Here is a 24,280-nt window from a genome sequence, read left to right as displayed (position 1 = left end):
TAGTAATGAAGATTACGCAAGTCAAGTATTAAATGCAATTTGAAGCAAAGCAGTTAATTTAACTGGAATGCTGTGTTGGGAGCAGTTATTGCTTTTACCTGCAAAGTTCACTTTCCTTTGAATGTTGCACGGAGCAGCACAAGCTTTCAATAGTGTACAGAAATATATTTGCTAAGCTATCCATTAAAGCTGTACTAAGCCCAATTCTGTACCAACGTACCTGAACCTGCATTGCTACTGCAGAAATACAGCAGATAATTACAAGGGAAAATTACAGTGCTGTGTGTATTGTTTGTGCACTGGTAGCTTATTAATAAACTTGGTTGGCCTGGATTGTGCAGTTAGTAGAAAGGGTGTTTACCACACACCAGGACAACAGTTCTAGTGACTCACAGCAAAACCTTCAACTTTCAGTAAACAATTGATTGGAGAATTTTTTTTTTTTAACAAGAAAGAGATGCTTCGAGTCCTCCCACGCACTCCTGAAACAAAGGGCTGCCTCATTCCCTCTCCCACCCTCCAATCATAGAAGCAGGCCATTGAGTTCACGCTGATCCACCAAAGACCATCCCACCCAGACCCACTCCCCTTACCCTATCCAGTTAACCCTGCATTTCCCACGACTTATCCACCTAATCTAGACTACCATGGACACAATGGGCAATACAGCATTGTCAATCCTCCTAACCTGCATCTCTTTGGAATGAGGGGGAAACTGGAGCACCTAGAGGAAACCCATGTGGACACATGGAGAACATGCAAACTTCACACAGAGCAAGCTCAACATGAAATGTAAAACTTGAGGCTCTTTCAGAAGTCTCAACAGCAGGGAAGAAAAGGCTCTCAAATGTGTTGGTACTTTTAAGCTTTTGCATCTCCTGCCTGATGGAGGAGGGTGGAAGAGACTATAGCTGGGGTGGGAGGGGTCAAGGACAACATTTGATGCCTTCCCAAGACAGTGAGAAGTCAATCGATGGAAGGCTGGTTTGTGTGGCACACTGCTGCACTGTAACCAATGTGTGGGGTATTAGGTTTGAAGTCTTCGCAAAGACCTTGTGCCTCAGATGGTAGAAGGCTGAGCCAGCACTGCAGATGTTAGATTATGAAAATTATCCACCCACCGACAGGAGGCTCTCATGACTTTTGACTATCGAGATGCACCGGGAGCCCCTGGGCAGTGACGTGCAGCATCTGCAACATGTAGGAGCTTCTGGATTCCAGGGCAAACACGTTTGGCTTTAAATGCAGCTACACCAGAGGTTGAGCTGCAGAGTGAGGAAGTTGGCTGTCACAGCCCTTATAAGTTAGGGGCTTCTCATTTGGAGAGAAAGAGTCAACCGAGTGAGGAAGGTAAGTGGAGTGAACTTCAGCCTTTGACAGCGTCCAGTAAGTTCCAGGCTCTTGCAGTGTTTATAGCTCAAAAAAAAAAAAGAGTGCGGATGATTGAACTGACTAAGGCATCAAGGTACAGGAGACCAATCAAGTTGGGGCTGTTAATGGGAATGTGGTGATAGGAGAGAACTGCACGGCGAGGGACAGGGGTACAAATCTCTGCAAAGAGCGAGAATGCAGATGGCTGCATTGTATGCCTGAGTTTGGAACACTATCTCTGGGTTGGAGAGGATTCAGTGTGGTCAGTGCAGGTACCATCAGCATAGAACTGGAAGGCAGGAAGTGCTGTGTTCTGAGCACCTACGGAGTCAATTAAAATTACAGAAGCACAAAGGCACTAACCTCTGGATTATGTCTCACAAGCAAACGTGCATAGGGTACATCAGATAGAGAGAGATAGGCTTGTGACTCAAACTGGCGAGGGGGGGGGGGGGGGGGATATGGGCTTTCATTCCTGGGGCACAGAACACCAGTTACTGGTGTAAAGTTATGATTAGATTCCCTACAGTGTGATAACAGGCCATTTGGCCCAACAAGTCCACACTGACCCTCCAAAGAGTATCCCACCCAGACCCATTCCATTACATTTACCCTTGACTAATCACCTAAAACTATGGGCAATTCAGCATTGCCAATTCACCTGACCTGCACACCTTTGGATTATGGAAGGAAATCAGAGCACCAAGAGGAAACCCACGCAGACACGGAGAGCGTGCAAACTCCACACAGACAATCACCCGAGGCTGGAATTGAACTTGGGTGCCTGATGCTGAGAGACAGCAGTGCTAACCACTGAGCCACCATGCCATGGATCACAGGAATGGTCCATAGCTGAGCTGTACTGTTCTGGTGAATCCTGTAATTAGGGAATTAGAGAGAGAATTCAAATAAGAGAGCAGTGGGACATGGGGAAATTAGAGAGTCAAGTGAAGATAGATATGATATAGGGAGACAAAGCACAGCAAAGCAACAAATTAGGGAATGATTAAGAATGTATGACATGAAAGGACAGAATATTCAAAAAAGGTTGGAATGCCTCAACAGATAAGGCCAGAGACTTTAATTTAAATGCATACATTTGCAACTAAAGGAATGTATTGTTAACGGAGATAAAATACAGCTGACATGTCAGACAGGACACAACTGAAGTGTGAAGAAGACTAGGACCTGAATGAAGGTTCTTTTTCAAATCAGAATGGAGTATCGGAGTTGGGACTTCATGTTGAGGCTTCTTCTGAAGTAGCATGTCAGTTCTAGTCACACCCTGTTCTAGGAAGGACATTATTAAGCTGGAGGGGGTTCAGAAGAGATTGTTAGGAATGTAAAGTTTGAGTCATAAGGAGAGGCTTACAGTATCCAAGGGACGATGCCATATTGGATTTGGTACTGGGAAATGAGCCCAGCTAGGTGTTAGATTTGGAGGTAGGTGAGCACTTTGGCAATAGTGACCACAATTCAGTTATGTTGACAATAGCAATTGACAGGGATAGGTATAAACTAGGTAAAAACAATGACTGCAGATGCTGGAAACCAGATTCTGGATTATTGGTGCTGGAAGAGCACAGCAGTTCAGGCAGCATCCAAGGAGCTTCTGCAGGGAAAGAGATATAACAGCAGGTGGGGGGGGGGAGAAAGGCAATTATGATGCAGCTAGGCAAGACTTAGGATGCATAGGATGGGAAAGGAAACTGCAGGGGATGGACACTTGAAATGTGGAGCTCATTCAAGGATCAGCTACTGCGGGTCCTTGATAAGTATATATTCTCAGGCAGGGAGGGAGCCATAGGTTTACTAAAGAAGTTGTCAAAAGGAAAGAGGATTGAGAGATGATGAGACATGAAGGCTCAGATGGGGCCTTGAGAATTAAGTTAGCCAAAAATGTTCTAAAGAGAGAGGGCTAAGAGCCAGGATGGGACATGAGAATTTGTTGGCAGACAGGATCAAAGAAAACCTTAAGGCCTTCTACAAGTATAAATCAAGAATAAAAGAATGACTAGAATAAGATTAGGGCCAAAGATAGTAGTGGGAAGTTGTGTATGGAATCTGGGAACATAGGGGAAGTGCTTAATAAGTGCTTTTCATCAGTATTCACATTGGAAAAGGGCAATGTTAGTGAGATTACAGAGATACAGGCTACAAGGTTAGATAGGATTGAGGTTGACAAAAAGGTTTCAGAATTTGGAAAATCTGAAAATAGATAAGGCCCCTGGGCTTGAGGGGATTTATCCTGATTCTCTGGGAAGCCAGGGAGGAGATTGCAGAGTCTTTGGCTTCTATCTTTACATCATCATTGTCTAAAGGAATTAGTGCCAGAAGACTGAAGGATAGTAAATATTGTTCCCTTGAGGGGAGCCAGGACAACCCTGGTAATTATAGGCCAATGAGGCTTACTTCAGTTCTGAGTAAGGCGCTGGAATAAGGTTATAAGTGATTGGATTTATAATCATCTGGAAAGGAATAAATTTGATTAGAATAGTCAACATGGTTTTGAGAAGGGTAGGTCGTGCCTCACCAACCTTACAAAGTTCTTTGAAAAGGTGACAAACTAGGTAGATGAAGGTAAAGCGGTTGATGTGATGTATGTGGACTTCCGTAAGGCTTTTGATAAGGTTCCACATAGCACAAAATACAGTTTTGTGCTTGAAGGTGATTTAGCAGTTTGGATCAGAAACTGGCTAGCTGTAAGACGACAGGTTGGTGGTTGATGGGAAATGTTCATCCTGGTGCTCAGATACCAGTAGTGTGCCACAGGGATCTGTTTTGGGACCACTACTGTTTGTCATTTTTATAAATGATCTGGATGTGGGCATAGAAGGATGGGTTAGTAAATTTGTGGATGACATTAAAAGGTAGGCAGAGTTGTGGATAGTGTTGAAGGATGTTGTGGGTTACAGAGGGACATAGGTAAGATGCAGAGCTGGGCTGAGAAGTGGCAAAAAGAGAGGGAAGTTGACTAGATGACTCGTGTGAAATGGATTCCAGCTTCAACGGCAAAGCCAGTGTTGCCCCCAGGCCCATCCAACTCTTTCTGCATTAATCTGTGCATCAGCTCAGCAGTCAGATGTGGAGGGATAATGCTAAATACTCTGGCAAAAATCTCCACAATTTCATTTAGGTAATGCATTTCGTTACAAGGTGGGGATTTGCTCCTGGCCAGGCCTATGTTTGTGGCTCAAACCTAGTTGTCCTTGTGGCACTGTTGCTACTTGAACTGTTGCAGCCCGTGGACAAACAGCCACATGGCTGTAAGGACTAATCTTCAAAAAGAGATAGGTGCACTCAAAGCCACTAACCACACGCCTTTAAGATGGCACTGAGCCCACGGGCCAGATTTAAAATGACTTAAGCACTTGTCAGATACCTAAATTCAAGCAGCACCTAATTAGCACTCCATGTATTAAACATGCTCTTTATTACAAACCATGTCATGTTGCGAAATTGGCATTGCTTACCAAAAGCCATAAGTTCACCAATTTTTAAAGAAAATGGTTAGCACCTCTGGCTCAAACTTCAAATCATATTTTAGCCAATCATAACCAATTGAGTGGTGGTCAGCCAGGATATTGAATTCCGAGTATGCCTTTCATAGAAGGACAGTGTCCAAGAGGCCTTTTGGCCTATCAAGTCTGCAGTGACACAAACACCTGATCTCCAACCTCATCCCATCAATCAGACTTGGCCCTCTGCCTTGAAATGTTATGGCGTGCCAAGTATTCATTCAGGGACTTGAATATAAAGTATTGAAGCAACTCTCTATCATGTGCTTGGGCAGCATATTCCAGAACATCACACTGGGTAAAAACACATCCTCCTTAAAACCTCCCACCTTGAACCTGTGTCCCTTCGTGACTAACCCTTCAACTATGAAGTTAAAAAGTGTAGTGCTGGAAAAGCACAGGTCAGGCAGGAGAGTTGACGTTTCGAGCATAAGCTTTTCATCAGGATGCCCAAGTTCGAAACCTCCTTCAATTAAGGGGGAGCAGCTGTTCCTTACCTAAGCAACACGCGGAGAAGTGTTTTTTTTAAAAACAGCAATATTCTGAAGGACAAAGGGCTCAAAAAAGGTTCCTGTTCCTTTGCGGGGAGTGCAGGAAACACCATTTAGCTGCTTTTTCAACTACATCTCTTCAAACTTTGGAGGAAGTTGCATCACCTGCAGGATTTCCTGCAACGTGTAGCCCTCGAGATTCCGGACAATTTTTAAAAATAAATTCACCTTGGTGTTCTGCAGACTTCCCATCAGCCATAAAGCAAAACATTCACTGACTAATTGCACAAAATAGGTAGCTGGTTATGGTTTTCAATGCGGTTCTATGACACTACACCTTCAATTACAAGGAATCATAGGATTCCCCCCTCAATTAAAAAAGGATGCCAACTTTGTTGGATGCAGTTCAAAGTTTTGTTCATTAGGAGGTCCTACAATGGGTGGCAGCTGGCTCAAGTGGGTAACAGCACAGCACACATCTGATCCCAGATAGGTCAGATCAAGCAGTGACAGACATCAATACAAATTGGCAGCACAGTGGCTAGCAGTGCTGCCTCAACACCAGGATCTGGGTTCGACTTCATCCTCAGGTAACAGTGTAGAGTTTGCATGCTCAGTGTCTATACAGGTTTCCTCTGGGTGCTCCAGTTTCCTCCCACAGTCTAAAGATGTGGGGGTTTGGGTGGCTTGGCCATGCTAAACTGCCCCAGTACCCAGGGATGTGTAGGCTGGGTGGGTTAGCCATAGGGTGCACAGTGTTACACAAATAGGGTAACAGGAGTGGGATAATCAGAGGATCGGTATGGACTCTATGGGCCACGTGGCCTGCTACCACACAGTGCAGGGATTTTATGAATTCTTGAACTCAAGATAATAAAGTAGAACTGCAACTAAAATTAATCAATCTGCTGAGAAGTGTATTTCCTTCAGTCAGATTTGTGCATTTACGAAGCTTGACTTGAAAAAGAACCTGCATTTATATAGCAACTTTTATAACCACAGTACTTTGCAGCCAATGAAGTACTAAAAAAGTAATGATTGTAAGTCATGTAGTCATCATTGCAAAAAGGTTGTTGCTTTTTTGTTTTGCTGAGAGCAAGATGTTAAAAACCTTTTAGGGATTAACATCAACCAGGACACCAGAACACCCATTCCTCTTCAAAACAGATAGCATCCAGCCTTTTACCCGAAGGGCTCAATTTATCAACACATTTGAGAGACAGCATTTTAGTCAATGTAACACTCCTGCACTGGAATGCTAGCATGAGTCCCAATCTGAAGCCTGGATTAATAATGAGAACACACAACCCTCTAGGAGGTTAGAGTGCAAGCAATGAGCCGCTGCTGACAAGGTCAGTGAGCAACGGCTTAAAACAGCTCCGAGGGAGAGGGGAACAAAAAGTAGCAAGTTTTATTTCCATTGCATCAGGAACGCTGCCTCTGCTATCTTGTAATTCACTAAACCAAGAAAATGAGGTGGCATTTTAAAAAACATAATCAATAATTTTATGACCATTCCCCCTTCAGTAAAACTTCAGCACGAGCTGGAAGATGGGGTTGAATACATGAGCCTTTAGTATACTGGTGTCTCACAGCAGAGAGAGACCATTGCACAAGATATAAAAAGGGTCAGGAATACAGAATGGCTTAGGCCACCTACACAGACCATCTAGCCCAGTGTTTTATACTGCGAACTGCCCAGGAGTCATGCAGAAGTGTAGGAAATAAATGAGACATCAAGTAGTCTAGGCTATTGGCAAGACTTCGAAAGTAATTATAGATAGTTTGTATTTGTGTATACGTATTCTTTCTGGTCTTCCACGTGTGTAACTATGTCTGTTCTGTATTGGTTTATCCATTGCACATGATATGCAATCACATTAGAGTTTAGATTAGATTAGATTCCACATAGCATGGAAACAGGCCCTTCGGTCCATCAAGTCCACACCGACCCTCCGAAGACCAACCCACCCAGATCCATCTCCCTCTGACCAATGTACCTCTCACTACGGGCAATTGAGCACGGCCAATTCACCTAACCTGCACATCTTTGGATTGTGGGAGGAAACCAGAGCACCCGGAGGAAACCCACACAGACACAGGGAAAACGTGCAAACTCCACAAAGACAGACAGTCGCCCAAGGCTAGAATCGAACCTGGGACCCTGATGCTGAGGCAGCAGTGCTAACCACTGAGCCACCGTGCCACCCACACAAAAAAATGCAGTTTAAAAAATGCAGAAGGGCATTTGAAAACGGCAATATACACGTGCCACCTTTTCTCATAGCGAGAGTATAAGATTAGTTATGCGCGCAAAGTGCAACCATAGACAAAATTGCTCATAACTTCTTACTAACTGCTAAAACACCACTAATCTCAAGTCACAGAAACAGTCTGCTCAAATTCAGAGTTAGAGGACGGATCTTGGATATCCCAAGTTAGAAAGCAACTTGCAATTATAATTATAATTGTAAGTTCTTACCTTGAATGGTCGAAAGAGAAGGTAAAGCTCACGTGGTTTAATATCCATAGGAAGGCCACTGACAAAAAGTGTACGGACCTAAAGAAAGAAAAAAAAAGATGAGTAAAACTATGTTACTGCCTTCCTTGTTACAGCCATCACCCAAGGTGAAGTACAACGATTTAAAAAGAGAACTGCAGATGCTGAAAATCAAACAAGTTGCTGGAAAAGCTCAGCCAGTCCAGCAGCATCTGTGGAGAGAACTTAGTTAAATGTTGTTTCAGCTCCACTGACCCTTCCTCAGAAGCAGCACAGGTTTATCTGCACAGCAAGCAAGCCTATATTCAAATTTACACATGCAATCAAATTCTGATTGCTATGACTTCTAACCAAAAAAGAAGATTTATTCTTTATGCACAGCTTGACATTGGATGTTAGAATCTGGTTAGAAAGAGGGGTTCAAGGGACAAGACCAAATAAGCTAGTAAAGGGCCTCTCTGATTACCCTGAAATTTATCATGCTCAAAATGCACAAAGGGCACAACTAGCTTATTGAACCCAGCTTGAAGGGCTTTTGCCCAAAACGTCGATTTTCCTGCTCCTTGGATGCTGCCTGACCTGCTGTGCTTTTCCAGCACCACTCAACTCTGGTTTCTGGCATCTGCAGCCCTCACTTTTGCCTTAATGAACCCAGTGCCAACTGGATCAAGTCAACACCATTGTATAAAACGCAAGCACAGAAAACCCTGACCAGTCGCAGTTCGAATGGGAAGAGTTAAATCAAGGAGCACAAACCTCCCCTACCCGTCTTGTATCCAAGTGTGGTTATTAGATTTCACCTCTGGTTTAGCAATTTAGGTTCTGATTAATAGCTCAACTCGCTGAGGAAAGTGAACAACAGTTAAACAGAGTGGAGCTATAGCATAAAGCAGCAGCTGGAAGTGCACAAGTCCCATATCGGATGTTGAGGCCACATGGTCACTGGTTGCACATGACCAGCTTAGAATGTGGTTTGGATTGAGGCTGCTCCCACCCACTCACCTCCGAGGTGAAATGAACTTTGTACTCATTTAAACGCCCAGTATTACACATTCACAGTATTTCCAAACAAAATATTTAACACCATTCCCAAACGTTTCCACCAATTTCCAAAACTGGTACAAATTGCATCCTCTTCCTGCTTTAAAAGAGTCATCGCAAAGGCAGCCTTATTTTCCCAGATGCAAACTTAAAACCTTCCAAGATAAGGCTGGATTGAATGTGCACTAAAAAAGTGTCACGTTTTGCATCGAATAGAAATTCGAATTACTTGCCCATCTGTTTAGTTGGATGGATTTTCCATTTTTTCCCTAAAAACACAATCATTTGGACAGTCAAATCATAAAACTCTTTCAGACTTTTACTATTAAAAAAACTAGTCCAACTGACCTTTACAGGCCAATAAAGAAAGCACAAGCAATTGAGGCCGGAATTTCAACATCGAAAGAAACAGGCCTAATATCAGAAGCCAGTGTTCAATTGAGACTGCAGAAAAGCACCAGGTTACACTGCCATATCACAATGACACAACGTGTTCTTGTAAAAGCACAGTTTGGATTCAGGAGATTGACTTTAAACATAGGATTTGTGGAAGAAAGTGGGGTTTGAAGAGTTTCAGACTGACCTAGAACTGCAGAAGGGAAAATAAAAAGGGGTAGATCTCCTACAAGAAAGATTTGAAAGGCCTTTACAAATATCTTGGGAGTTAAATTCTGACATCCCTGTGACAGGAAAGATCTGATTAAACACGGTGCAGAAAAGCTTTACAAGGACGTTGCCAGGGTTGGCAGGTTCTGAGCTGTAGGTAGAGGCTGAACAGGCTGGGGCTGTTTTCCCTGGAGTGTCAGAGGTTGAGGGGTGACCTTAGAGGCTTAAAATCGTGAAGGGACACCCAAAACTAGAGGGCAAAGGTTTAAGGAGAGGGGAAAGATTTAAAAAAAAAAGAGACCAGAGTAACTTTTTCCACAGAGGGTGGTGCCTGTATGGAATGAGCTGCCAGAGGAAGTGAAGGTTGGTGCAATTACAACATTTAAAAGGCATCTGGATGGGCACATAAATAGGGAGAGTTTAGAGGGATATGGGTCAAGTGCTGGCAAATGGGACCAGATTAAATGTAGGATCTGGTCGGCATGGACAAGTTAGACTGAACGGTCTTGTTTCCATGATGTACAACAGAGATGGGATGTTTGTCGACAAAGGTCAAAACTGAGTCCTTGGGCAGGAATGTGCTACAGAGAGAGAAAAAGGGAGTTGAGGTGATGGAAATGATTACCAGCCATACGCAGAGGGGGGTTATGGGCCTTTACTTCCACAAGACAGTTTGAGTGGCACATAATGTACGAGGCAAGAAAGCACTCCATCACCTACTATAGCTGGCATAGAAACTGAACAAATGGTCAATATTCGCCGCCACACGCCAGCGAGTTAACCAAACTGCTACAAATTACTCTATTCCAGATCGAAGAAAAAGACAGTTGGAAATTAAGGTTTGAAATATCCAGATGGAAAAAATCAGAAGCAAAAACAACATTGCTGGAAAAGCACAGCAGATCTGACAGCATCTGTGGAGAGAAATCAAGAGTTAATGTTGCGGGTCCACCAAGCCTTCCTCAGAACATATCCATACACATGCACTTTGATATTGTCCTTTGAGCTGAAGAAATAATTTGCATTTCATGCCATACAACGCAAGTTACATTGCCACTGCGATGGAAGGGGACACCGGAAGTGTTAGCTTTATCATATCTCAGCTGTAATAGACGAAAGGCAAGAAAATCTGCCAGGATGAGGAACGGAGAGAATATCAGAAGCCAGAGATGTTTTTGATTTGCAGTCACGATACAGGATGGCCGTGAAATGTGTTAGAGGCACGCTGGAAGATTCACCTAACTAGATGCTGATGGGAGAGTTCCCAAGCAAGCCCAGGATATACAGGGAAACCAAGAGATGGGGGAGGGAAATCAGTGGATCCCTGGATTTTGTGACAACTCAAGTTTATAGTTCAAGGAGAACGGAATGAATCCTTAAGATCCAATAACAATGGAACTTGCAGTTCAAATTGACAATTTTATAGAGCACTTCCAAGTTTTTTTTGAAATAAAAAAAAAGTTCAACGTTTATGAAAGAGCACGTTATTATGGGAGCACTGGATTGTGTCAGTAAAAATATTTTTCCTGAGACTTGACTGACACCCAACAAGTCTTTTCATTAGGGATTGGAGATTAATCATCTCTTGCTAAGTGAAAAAACAAAGCAATTCATTTTTCAGAGTCATTATAAATGAACAGTGGTGTGTCGATGGTCAACTTTATAACAGTCAAAAACGTTGGTTTGTGCAGTATATTACGAACACACTGACAATTTCATTTTATAAAAACAAAGTTAGCAGTTTTTAGAGGTTAAAACATACAATCCTAGTTGATGATTGGTGACTAAAAATTCCAGAATAAAGGCAAGCTTCAACAGATAGATCATAGAATCTCTAGTGTGGAACCAGGCCCACCGGCTCAACAGGGCAACAGTGAGGACTGCAGATGCTGGAAATCAGTCTAGATTAGAGTGGTGCTGGAAAAGCACAGCAGGTCAGGCAGCATCTGACAAGCAGGAAAAAAAAAAAAATCGACAGCCCTTCGTCAGGAATGGAGACAGGCAGCCTCCAGGGCGGAGAGACAAGAAGAGAAAGAGGAGAAGAGGGGAATTGAGGAAACTGGTGAAGTCCACATTGATGCCTTGGGGTCAAAGCGTTCCAAGGCAGAAGATGAGGAGTTCTTCCTCCAGACGTCAGGTGGTGAGGGAGCAGCGAAGGAGGCCCAAGACCTGCATGTACTCAGCAGAGAGGGAGGGGGAGTTGAAATGTTCAGCCACGGGGCAGTGGGATTGGTTGGTGGTTGGTGTGGATGTCCCAGAGATGTTTCCTAAAGCGCTCTGCGAGAAGGTGTCCAGTCTCCCCAATGTAGAGGAGACCTCATCGGGAGAAAGAGCAACCCACTCAGACCCATTTCCCTATCCTATTGTCTTATATTTACCCTGACAAATACATCTAACCTATGCATCCATGAACATTATGGGCAATTTTCCATGGTCAATTCACCTCACCTGACTCTTTGGACTGTGGGAGGAAATCAGAGCAACCCCATGCAGACACAAGGAGAATGCGCAAACTCCACACAGACAGCCACCCAAGGCTGGAATCGAACACAGGTCGTTGGTACTCGAGGCAGCAGTGCTAACCACTAAGCCACCACGCTGCCCCCTGCTGCATTTTGAATTGTTGCATTCATCGGACATTTCAAAAGAACATAAGAGCAGGAGTAGGCCATTCAGCCACTTCAGCCCACCTTCTCACCATTACCCTTAATTCTTTTACTGTTCAAAAAAAAAAAGTCTTAAAAACAATGAGGTAGCCTCAACTGCTTCACTGGGTGGGGGAATTCCACAGATTCAACCTTTTTGGTGAAGTTTCTCCTCAACTCAATCCTAAATCTGTTCCCCCTTATTTTGAGGCTTTGCCCCCTTGTTCTAGTTTCACCCACCAATGGGAACAACCTCCCTGCTTCTATCTTATACAAAGATATAAAATCATGAAGGGATTAGATAGGATACATCTTTCGTTCAAATTCCAACCTGTCTACTCATAAGCCAACCCTCTGAACTCTGGAAGCAACCTAGTGAACCTCATCTGTATCCCCTCCAGGGCCAGTAGGTGCTTTCTCAAGTAAAAAGGAGAACAAAAAAAAACTGGACAGTACTCCAGGTGTGACCTCACCAGCACCCTGTACACCTGCAGCATCATTCTGTTTTTAAACTTCATCCCTCTAACAATTTTCATTGGACACTTGCTATGTTTCTCAGAAATCAATTTCTCTTCAGCTTTTCAGTGAAAGCTCCAAAGTTGGTGGCTTAAAAACCATACTACTCCAGTAAGAAATGTCACTCAACGGAGCCAAACCCAAGCTTGGCACCAACATGCATCACGCTAATACAGAGAAACTCCAACAATATACAGGAGAGTATGGTACTTTACAATTTGGGCAATTTCCCATGGCCAATTTACTTTACCTGCACATCTCTGGACTGTAGGAGGAAACTGGAGCATTGGTGCAAATCCACACAAACATGGGGAGAATATGTAAACTACACAGACTGGACAGGCAGCAGGAAGTCATGGCACCCAAAATCAGTTGTTTATTAAAAATAAACTAACATAGGCCCATCAAGATGGAAACCTAACTGGTTTGTTCACGCAATGTTACACCCTCTGAACAGACCTGCGTTATGCCACCTGATGCCCACAGGACAGCTAGATTAAGCCTGCCAGCCACCGGTGTGCAAGTCTAAACAGCTCAGCTAAAAATATAGTCTCATCAACTGGGAAGTCAAATGCTCAGAGCTGTTACCAGGGAGCTCAAAAAGCTTCACTCAATCACCACCTTCCAATTATAGATAATTACTCCTAAACCAGATTGCAAATTAATTGCAGAGAGAGAGTGTATTGAAGGTTATCAGAGTGTATTGCATTGTTGTAAATAAAACGAACATTTGCCAAAAATTGATTTGAATAATCCCTTTTCTATTAGCCATTTAAAAATACCATCTCCACGTGAGTAATAGTTGATCTGATGTAAAGTCAACCCCCTGTATTTAGCCAAATAACCTGGAATTTTCCATATATCCCGTAAAAGTTGACCCTAGTCCTTCACAGATAACAGATCAAAGTTTATGAGTCAGTGTGCCAGTTGTCACATCCTGCTCCAGATTCCCAGTCTGGAGTTGTTCCACTCTGCTCCCGGTCTTCCAGTCTGCTGGCTGTTGTGGTCTGCTCAGTGCCTTCAGAATTACCGCCGCTCATTTTTCCTCTATTTGTTTAGAGATTAATTAGACTTCTGTTAATGATATGGTATGCATTTTAACAGGTATGAATTTCAGCCCCTCAAACATAACATCCATGTAATACTGGACCCCATAAACTTAACTTTAAAAAGTAGTCAAAAAAAATTAGGCTATTGCTTGAGTATACAGGTACATGGCAGTTAAAAAGTGTTTAATGATGGTACAGTAGTGCGTCTGAGGCAGGAGACCTTTATTCACATTCCATCTGCTCCAGAACAGGTTGATTACAACAAAAATCTGGTACTGTTCACTCTGTATCCTGACCAGGATAATATTCTGCATTGTTTGGGTGTCTGAACAATGACATTAACAACAGTGAACAAATAGTTCCAACTTGGAAACAAACATTCGTCTCAAAATCTCAAACACGGGCTTTTTTCAGTTCATTCAGCGATGAGGGGAAATCGCTGTCTAGGCCAGTATTTATTACCCTTCTAATTACCCAGTTGGCAATTAAGAGTCAACCACATTGTTGTGGGTCTGGAGTCACATGTAGGCCAGATCAAGAAAGAAAGGCAAATTTGCTTCCCTAAAAAAAAAGTGAACCAAATAGGGTTTTCCTGACGATCGATTCATGCACAGATTCTTTGTTCCAGATTTTTATTGATTAAAATTCCACCAGCTGCCATGGCAGGATTCAAACCCAGGTTCATAGGGTATTACCTGAGTCTCTAGATTAACAGTCCAGAGATAATGCCATTAAGTCATCCTTCCCCTAATCTTTCCCAAAGAATACAATCACCTAGCTGGTGTGCAGATTGTCAAAGCAGACAAAAGCTACTGAACACACTGCCACATTCACTTCATGGTGACGCATATACAGAGTATTGTGAACATGATCGGAATCAGACCCCATAGAAATGCAGTATAAACTGCTTTCACTCCCCAAAAACAGTTTGTTCTTTTCCTGGGTCTGTTACAACATTTAAGAGACATTTGGAGAAGTACAATAGGAAGTGTGGAGGGGGAAACAGGCCATGCACAGGCAGGTGACTCTAGTTTAGGATTATGGTCAGCAAGGACTGGTTGGACTAAAGAGTCTGTTTCTGTGCTGTATAACTATTATACCAGACTGAGGCAGTGCACTAGGACTATAGAATTGCATTTAAAACAAAGTAAACCCACCAAGCCAAGCTTTAATTAACTGAAGACAAAGGTTATAAACTGCAGCTCATTTGTAGTCTTTCCCTTCAAAATGGTGTGGGAAGGGGAAGGAGGAGAAATATTTCCGATCAAAATTATACTAGATGCTTTAAAAAAAAAAGTATTCAGCAGATATATGCTGGGTTAGGGTAGCCTTGACCAGGAAGGTAAGAAAATGGACACTGACAATTTACCACCCCGTCCTCTCTACAATTTCAGGTGCAAGGAGTGGAGGACAGAATCCAACATTTTCCAGAATGGACCTGCTTTTGGAGAGGCAAGTGACCAAGAGCCCAGAGTTCATCACATCAATCTGACTGGCAATGTGAAAAGCCAGCACTTTTTTTTTAAAAAACCTGCAGAGACAACATTATAATCTAGAGAGAAACAGTGAGAATGTGGTGCACCCAGAAGTGAAGACCTGAAAAGGCTTCCCAAGTGAGGCACTGACATGAACAGGCTATCCATAATACACATTTGTCAATCGTGTTATAGTCAATCAGGGACAGTTTCTACAATGCAAATTTTTATAGTATGTATTGGTCATAATGCAACTCTGGCCCAGTTAGATAACATGTTGCTACTGTTACACTACTTTCTCATAACAGGATTGCACGAGAACAGAACTACTGCACTACAGCAGAACCACTGCACTGAGGGCAGAGATGATTGCAAAGAGAACTAGAGGTGGCACAAGCAAGTGAAGGCGGAAACCACAAACTGAGGAAGAGAATAGAAGGGATTACAGGCAGTGTAAAAACTGGGGGAACGACAGAGGCAGCTTGGAAAACTGTTGTAGTATGTGAAGGGTCATGAGCAGCAAGATGATCCTGTTGCCCTTGAAGGGGGAAGGGCAAAGAAACCTAGTCAACGGAAAAACAAGTACTGTAGAAAGGGAGTAAAACTAACCTCGGCTCAAAAACGTTCAAGAACAGAACAAAAAGCAAAAAGGAATACAAAAAACAAGTGACTTCTAGAGAAATATTTCAAATAGTGGCCAATAATCTATGGAGGACTGGAAGCAAAAGGAGGACCAAAACAAAAACTTCAGAATTGCAGCTGCTAGGATGATGTTGCCCACATCTGTGTTAACCAATGTACAGTTACTGATGCAGACGGTACAAGAGTAAAATCAGAGGCAGGGCCAGCCTGTTCTCTTATAAAAGAAGCTTGTAACCAAAGTCCAAGATAAAGAACACAAAAGCGGCTTCAAGTGAATTGTAGCTGGCGTCAATCTGGATCAAAATTAGAACAGCACTGAAGGGAATTAACAATAATGGCAAAGCAGTAGGACAGGAGATATTCTATACGTTAATATTTCTCAGTCAATTTCATTGTAGAGACTACAGTTAAGTGGAAATTTGCATCCATAATAGTACAAGTCATTCAACATAGAGGACATAAGCAAAAGCAGCATGACCCACCACTGCTGGAAGATGGACATTAATTTGATTTTTTAAAAAAACTGATATCTAAACCACGGTGTGGATCAATGTATCGCAAATGCCCTCCAAGCCAACATGCACATATCCAGGGCAGGTTTATTACAATGCAAAACATTCTTCGCCAATTCTAAGTCAACATTCTGATTATCTACCCATTTTGGTATGTGGTATTTCTAACAAAGTTCACTAATATTCCAGCTAAGTCAAGCTTAATACATGATCAAAAACTTAACTTAAACTGATTAAAAGACGTTTTTCTTCAACTGGGAAGATTCACATCAGTCATGCAGCTTCTGGGTTAGTGGTGCTGGAAAAGCACAGCAGTTCAGGCAGCATCCGAGGAGCACAGAAACAAGACCCTTCGGTCCAAGTGCTCCGTGCTGATCAGATATCCTAAATTAATCTAGTTCCATATCCTTCTAAACCCTTCCTATTCATATACCTATCCAGATGCTTTATAAAATGCTGTAGTTGTACTAGCCTCCACCACGTCTCGAGTTAGCGTACATTAATGTTGAGGTGTAGGCCCTTACAGTCGGTGTTAAAAAAATCCAGAAGGCAAGCATATGGATGGCACGGTGGCTCAGTGGTTAGCACGGCTGCCTCTCAGCACCAGGGTCCCAGGTTCGATCCCAGCCTGTGTGGAGTTTGCACATTCTCCCCGTGTCTGCGTGGGTTTCCTCCGGGTGCTCCTGTTTCTCCCACAGTCCAAAGATGTGCAGGTTAGGTGAATTGGCCATGCTAAATTGCCCGTAGTGTTAGGTGCATTAGTCAGAGGGAAATGAGTCTGGGTGGGTTACTCTTCAGAGGGTCGGTGTAGACTTGTTGGGCCGAAGGGACTGTTTCCACACTGTAGGGAATCTAATCATACACAGGTCACATTAATTCCTTTTGCAATGCTGAAGTAAATTTGCTGAAGAAAAAAAAAGTGTTTCTTTAATTTAGAGACAGAGTGCAAAACCTTTACTTGACACATTTGCAGTTTTATAGCCAGTTCAAATGCTACAAAGATGATGATCCAAGTTGATTGTGAGCAGATTAATGGCGAGCAATTAACTACAGCGTTACAAATTGCACCCTGAATCTGCTGGGCAGTCCTGGACTCAGAGCACAAATTCCATGGAAACTTCACCTCAGATCTACTCAAGCAAAGACTGGACGTATCACTTGCATAAGCAAGCAGCAAGAACACATTGTAGAGCAACTATATAGAAGCTCCTTGGATGCTGCCTGAACTGCTGTACTCTTCCAGCACCACTAATCCAGAATTATAGAGAGATGTTCACTCACACAAGTGCAAAGGAAGATTGCAATGCCAATACTTGGATTCAGCATCAGGGGCTAAATAGGAAATTAACCCAATTGAGTGAACATACCAACACATGGCCTAAATGTGTGTTGCAGCACAGGCTTACCACACAAGTGAAGCTGTTCAAACTCACATGCATCATGGCCCCCGAGACCAATATTGGGTTGACAGGGGTCCCTCATGAGTCCCTCTCTGGGTCAGTATATCAGAGACTTTTAGCTCATTTCAGCACACTGAACAGAGATGTGCCCCAAAAAACGTATGCTGAAGGTCATAGACTTTTCATCTTTAAGAGGTCGAGCAAGTATTTCAGAATTCTATTCTCGATCATCTAGGAAAGAAAGGCAGGCCTCCAGGCTCTAATTCAACTGCACTCTGAAACAGCTACTCTATCAGTGATTCCAGATGAAAATAACTAAGGAATGAAGAAAGGCTGTTTATTTCACTGAAGTGCCGATACTTCTGGGAGTAGGCTAGATTAGTAATCAGGAAGGTGGAGGGGTCTTTTGGTCAATGGAATGCATCAAGGCTGACAGGGCTGCAACCTTTCACTTACAAGGTTTGACTTCATCAGTTCTTGGCATTGAAGCTGGAAACAGCCTAAAAGGGAAGCAACGGCCCGATGGTATTATCACTGGATCTTTAATCCAGAGAACTAGGCAATGCTTCAGGGACCCTTCGTTCAAATCTCACCATAGCAGATGGTAGGAACTTGATTTTGATAAGTATCTGGAATTAAGAGTCCAATGATGACGATGAATCCATTGTCAATTGTGGGAAAAACCCATTTGGTTCACTAATGGCCTTGAGGGAAGGAAACCGCTATCCTTACCTGGTCTGGCTGACATACAACTCCAGACCCACAGCAATGTGGCTAACTCTTAACTGCCCTCTGGGCAATTAGGGATGGGCAATATATGTTAAACTAGCCAGCAATGCTCTCATCCTGGGAGTGCATTTTAAAAATGTCATGTGTAATGGTGAAGGCATTAAAATTTGTAACTGTTGAGAGCAGGGCCTTAATTATTTCCAATGAATGGATGAAAGAATTTGTCCATTGCAATGGAATAGAAAAGTAGGATTTAAAAACAGACTGCAGAATGCGGAGGTAGAGGGTGTCCTTTCATATCAAATCACAAATTTGACATTCGAGCACAGCAAGTAATTAGAAAACAAAATGAAATGTTGGTGCTCATTAGAAAAAAGGGAATGGTGTAGTGCAGGGAAGTCTTGTTACAACTGTACAGGCACACATTTGGACTCTAGGTAGAATACAGTGTTAGATGTGGTCTCCTAATAGGATAGAATTGCCTTGGGAGCACAGAAGGTTCATTAAGCTGATTGAGAGTCATGAGATTGTCTGATGGAGGAAAGGTCAAAGGGTTTGGACCAATGCGGAATAGAAGGGGTCCTTCCTAAAGCACAAGATCCTGAGTGAACTCAATAGTTGATGCCGAAGAGATGTTTCCCTTGCTGCAGAACCTATGACCATATCGATATATAAAACAGGCCTTTTCCCCCCCCCTCTTGGAAATTTAGCTCAGAGAATCTTTACTCTTAGGAAACAGCTTCAAAAAAAAAGTTAAAATCATTGAACATATTCAAGATTGAAGATAGATGATTTTTGATCAAGGGGAGCGAGGGTACAGCTGCTAGAATAGAAATTGGAGTTAGGGTACAATCAGGTAAGTCATGAAATGGCAGAAGAGACTGACTGCATGAGCTGAATGGCCTAATTCTAATCTAATTATATATTGCAGATCAGAGATCTGGAAGATCTCCAAATGTATCTTAGATATGCAGAATACACAAAAGCTTAAAACCAACATACCAACAGATTCAAGACCAGCTTTCTCCCTGTTGTTAGACTTCTGAATGGACTTCAATTTTAAACTTAATGCTGAACTCTTTGTACACCTTCTCTATAGCTGTAACATTGAACAGAGCGAGGAATGCAATCACCCTATGATCTTTGTGAGACGTGAGCTGCCTGTACTATATGCAAAACTTTGCACTGTGCCCAGGTACGTAGACCAATATATCAGCTCAGATTAAACTTCAGAGAACACAGTCTAGCAAACAAATTCACCAGACCTAGAGTGTCTAATGCACAAATTAAAATTTCCATTGTTCGGAAAGGCAAGGACTGATTAGTGATAGTCAACATGGCTCTGTGCATGGGAAGTCATGTCTCACAAACTTTATTTTTTTGACGTAGTAACAAAGAGGATCAATGAGGGCAGAGCAGTAGATGTGATATATCTGGACTTCAGCAAGGCATTTGAGAAGGTTCTGCATGGGAGACTGGTTAGCAAGATTAGAATTCATGGAATACAAGGAGAACTAGCCATCTGGATACAGAACTGGCTCAAAGGAGAAGACAGAGGGTGGAGGAGGGTCGTTTTTCAGATTGGAGGCCTGTGACCAGTGGACTGTCACAAGGATTGGTGCAGGGTCCACTACATGTCATTTAGACATGAGCATAAGAGGTATAGTTATTAAGTTTGCAAATGACACCAAAATTGGAGGTGTAGTGTACAGCAAAGGTTATCTCAGATTACAACAGGATCTTGATCTGATGGGCTAATGGGCTGAGGAATGGCAGAGGAGTTTAATTTAGATAAATGAGAGGTGCTGCATTTTGAAAACGCAAACCTTACCATTAAGTGTACAAATCCTGCTAAGGTCCTAGGGAGTGCTGCTGAACAAAGACCTTGGAGTGTGGGTTCATAGCTTCTTGGAAGTAGAGTTGAGGGTAGATAGGATAGTGAAGGCAGTGTTTGGTAAGCTTTCCTTTATTGGTCAGAGTATTGAGTACAGGAGTTAGGAGGTCACATTGCAGAGTGTATAGGACATTGGTTAGGCCACTGATGGAATACTGCATGCAATTCTGGTCTCCTTCCTCACGGAAGGATGTTGTGAAATGTGAAAGGATTCAGAAAAAATTTACAAGGATGTTGCCAGGGTTGGAGAATTTGGGCTACAGGGAGAGGCTGAATAGGCTGGGGCTGTTTTCCCTGGAGTGTTTATGGGTTATAAAGGTTTATAAAAATCATGAAGAGCACGGATAGAGTAAATAGACAAAGTCTCTTCCCTGGGGTGCAGGAGTCCAGAACTAAAGGGCATAGGTTTAGGGTGAGAGGGGAAGATATAAAACAGACCTAAGGGGCAACTTTTTCCACACAGAGGGTGGTGAGTGCATGGAATGAGCTGCCAGAGAAGTGGTGGAAACTGGTACAACTGCAAAAGGCATCTGGATGGGTACATCAATAGAAAGGGTTTGGAGGAATATGGGCCAAGTGCTGGCAAGTGGAACCAGATTAGGTTGGGATATCTGGTCAGCATGGACGAGTTGGACCGAAGGGTCTGTTTTCGTGCTGTACACCTCTATGACTGTGGATAACATTCGTGCAAGTAATTCTGGAAATTATAAAAACAATTGACTTTTTAAAACGCAACCTTCTCCTTTCATGATGGGTTTGCATATCCCCAAAGTGCTTGGCAATTTTGTTCTTTCCTTTCACCAGAGGCAGCTATAACTGGAATATCCAGGGCTCCACATAATCCTTCCCGAAACTAACCCTTTGTCCCCCCAAGCTCTCATCAAGAATGGACATATTAGGGTAAGCAGCATTAAAAATGCACGGCATAAATCAGCCGTGCCATTATTTTCCCTTTTATTGAAAAGGCATTTCTGAAATATCTCCTAATTATACCATCCACACATCTGGCAAAAAAATAGTATTGCTAAAAGAAAAAAAAAAAAGACTTAAATTTCTTCATCTTTGCCCATCAGGACAATTCACTAGAATACCAATGCATAGGGAGATTGCCAACATGCGAGGGGACAGTGCTAATCAGCTGGGAAGTTGACTGATTGGTGCACTGTTCAGAACAAAGCTTTTACTAGTTAGATGACTGACAGTAACTGCCAAACCTCAATGACATTTAAAGCCAACCAGGTTGCCTCTCTGATTGGTTAAGGTACTGCCAGTCAACAACTGGCTAGCGATAATTTTTCCAGGGTTGGAACAGGATGTGCATCTATTGTCCGCAAAAGTGAAAACACGCTCAAACCAGTCTGACTTTCTAGGAGGCTGAATTGTTCATTTTTGGTTTTCCCCTGGACAAGCCAACTCCAAAACAAAACTAAAATAGTTCAAAACAAATATGACAACATTATTAATGTAATTAAGGTTCCAGGTCACACTTTCACAAGTTTTATATGCTAAATATCTACCTACTAAGCAATTCTTTAAATTCAGGCGTTGGACCTTCCCTTCAGTTCTCCTTACCCATGTCAACTCACCGACTATTGAAACGTTATACTATCCCATCCAAAGCCAATTCAGACTTTGCACTATAAAATTTTATTTTTGTTACACTTCCTTGCACCAATGCCCTTGGCTGTTATGGCAAGCGACAAATGCAGATCATCCCCATCTAACAGGATGGCCTGCCTGAAGAGAGCTGCCAGGTCTCTAGCACCACTGGGAAGACAGTGGTCACTGCTGGGACTGCAGACAATCCACCACAGAGAGACAGCATGCACACCATATTGCAATGTGGGTTCACCTGGCTGTTTTTAAACCATGTGTCAAGTCAGCCACCTCCAGTTGGCAAAGGAGGGGCAATGCCATATCGTTATGTCATGCTCCCATCAATTGCACTCTAAGTTGATTAAGGCAGGAGAAAGAAAAGGAGCACAGCTCTCTGGGTCACAAGGTGACAAAATTCAGAGGGGCTAGCAAGGGACCACAGTTTCTAATCAGTAATGACTTTGAGCAGGAGATGGTAAGCATGACAAGGTTACAGGGAGTGGAAACAATATGCCTACTTAGTACACAATAAATAAACGTCTTCATTTGATAAACATGATACAAATCTAAGGGTGGAAAAAAACGAGACAATCAAGCTTAACACAAGCAAGGTTTAAAAATCTGAGATTACTTCTCTATTTAAAAAAAAATGGATTATGTAACATTTCCATTAGACTAGACATCTTGAATGCCCAATTGGATCACATCACGTTATGCATACTTAATATTCTCTAGATACATAGCCAGGGCTGTGACATTGCTACAATCATGCCCTAATTTGGGCAAAACAAGCATTGGGTGCAGAGTGATGCTTTGACAGTTACTTATTTCCACTGTCTGGAGGCAATGCACAGATTCTAGTATTTAACTCAACCAACCAGCCACCTTCAAGGCAGAAGTAGTATTATGTCACTGAAGGGCATCTGGTTCTTCCCTCTACAAGGGGAGGTGAGCGCAGATGCACAGGCTCCAGTCTTGCTGCCTTCCTCAAGGCAGCAGCAAAAGGAACGGTCACTATGCTTAGCTTCAACATGGAGACAATACACATCTAGAGAAATTGCTGGCCGCCTTCAGGCAAACCAGGGTCTAGTTCATACAAATACAATACGGTGGATGCTGAAAAAAATCAGAAATAAACGAAAAAAATGCTCGAGTTCCACAGTGTCACATCAGGTTTGGAACATTGCCTCCCCCCGGCAGATGCAGTCAGATGTGTTCAGTTTCTAACAGTGCTTTCATTCCAGTTTGTGCAAGTCAGTCCTAACTATAGGAGCCCCCCCCAATGTTCATAAATTGGATGTTTGGACACTTACTTGTAAACACTGTCCATACTTTGTGTTAATGTTAAAGATCTGACAATTCCTGTACTCAAGAACAGCTCCTTTATTTTGTCCAGCAACGTGTCCAGATACACTAACAAATCGGCGGCACGGTGGCACCGTGGTTAGCACTGCTGCCTCAGCGCCAGAGACCCAGGTTCAATTCCTGCCTTAGGCGACTGACTGTGTGGAGTTTGCATATTCTCCCCGTGTCTGAGTGGGTTTCCTCCAGGTGCTCCGGTTTCCTCCCACAGTCCAAAGATGTGCAGGTCAGGTGAATTGGCCATGCTAAATTGCCCGTAGTGTTAGGTAAGGGGTAAATGTAGTGGTATGGGTGGGTTGCGCCTCGGCGGGTCGGTGTGGACTTGTTGGGCCGAAGGGCCTGTTTCCACGCTGTAATGTAATCTAATCTAAATCAACTTGCAACTGTCCCCAATATGGAACCTATTCGCAATCCAGGGATTGCCTGTACAGACAAAACCAACTCAAGCCTGAAATATCTTCCTGTTCAAGAGCCTGGTGAGCTAGTTTCAGAGTAATAGGGAACAGTTATCTACAAAATAAACGTTGATTTACTGTCTCGCGTAGTCTTTGTCCAAAAAAGCTTCAGAACATCCATTAGTTTCAGCAAACCACATGTTAAGTTGCCTATCTACATCTTAATTTTCACTTTGGTTACAAGAATAGTTTAAGTCAGTACTCCAAAGCTCAATCTAGTGCTTTCACCTTTTGTATAACTTGAAATCTCTCATAATTAAGGACCAAATTGCAAACAAGACCATCATCAAGCCAAAATATCTTACCTACAGCTAGGAGTGTTCAAATTAACAGCACTATCAACAAACCAAAATCCTAGAGGGACCTTGGCCTGTCCGCACATGGAGAGAATTTTAATCCCTGATCGTTAACCTTCAAATGGACATCTTGCCATTAATTTCTCTCGCCCCCAACTTGCACACCCTTAAAAAGGCTGATA

At 42.8% G+C, this 24,280-nt stretch overlaps 1 protein-coding gene across 10 annotated transcripts in view; it reads right to left on the bottom strand.

The window, feature by feature from the left end:
• Positions 1 to 24,280, bottom strand: part of LOC122542628 (RNA-binding protein with multiple splicing 2) — a 107,398-nt gene that overhangs the window by 62,432 nt on the left and 20,686 nt on the right. For all 10 annotated transcript variants that reach the window (XM_043680609.1, XM_043680615.1, XM_043680611.1 and 7 more), the window contains exon 2: positions 7,863 to 7,940. In XM_043680609.1, coding sequence (XP_043536544.1) covers positions 7,863 to 7,940 — 78 coding nt within the window. The remainder of the gene's footprint in view (positions 1 to 7,862; positions 7,941 to 24,280) is intronic.

The sequence above is a fragment of the Chiloscyllium plagiosum genome, chromosome 40 (genome assembly GCF_004010195.1).
Source record: "Chiloscyllium plagiosum isolate BGI_BamShark_2017 chromosome 40, ASM401019v2, whole genome shotgun sequence".
In the NCBI taxonomy this organism is placed as follows: Eukaryota; Metazoa; Chordata; class Chondrichthyes; order Orectolobiformes; family Hemiscylliidae; genus Chiloscyllium; species Chiloscyllium plagiosum.
Note: the sequence above shows the minus strand (reverse complement) of the source record. Positions and strands in the feature narration are given on the sequence as shown.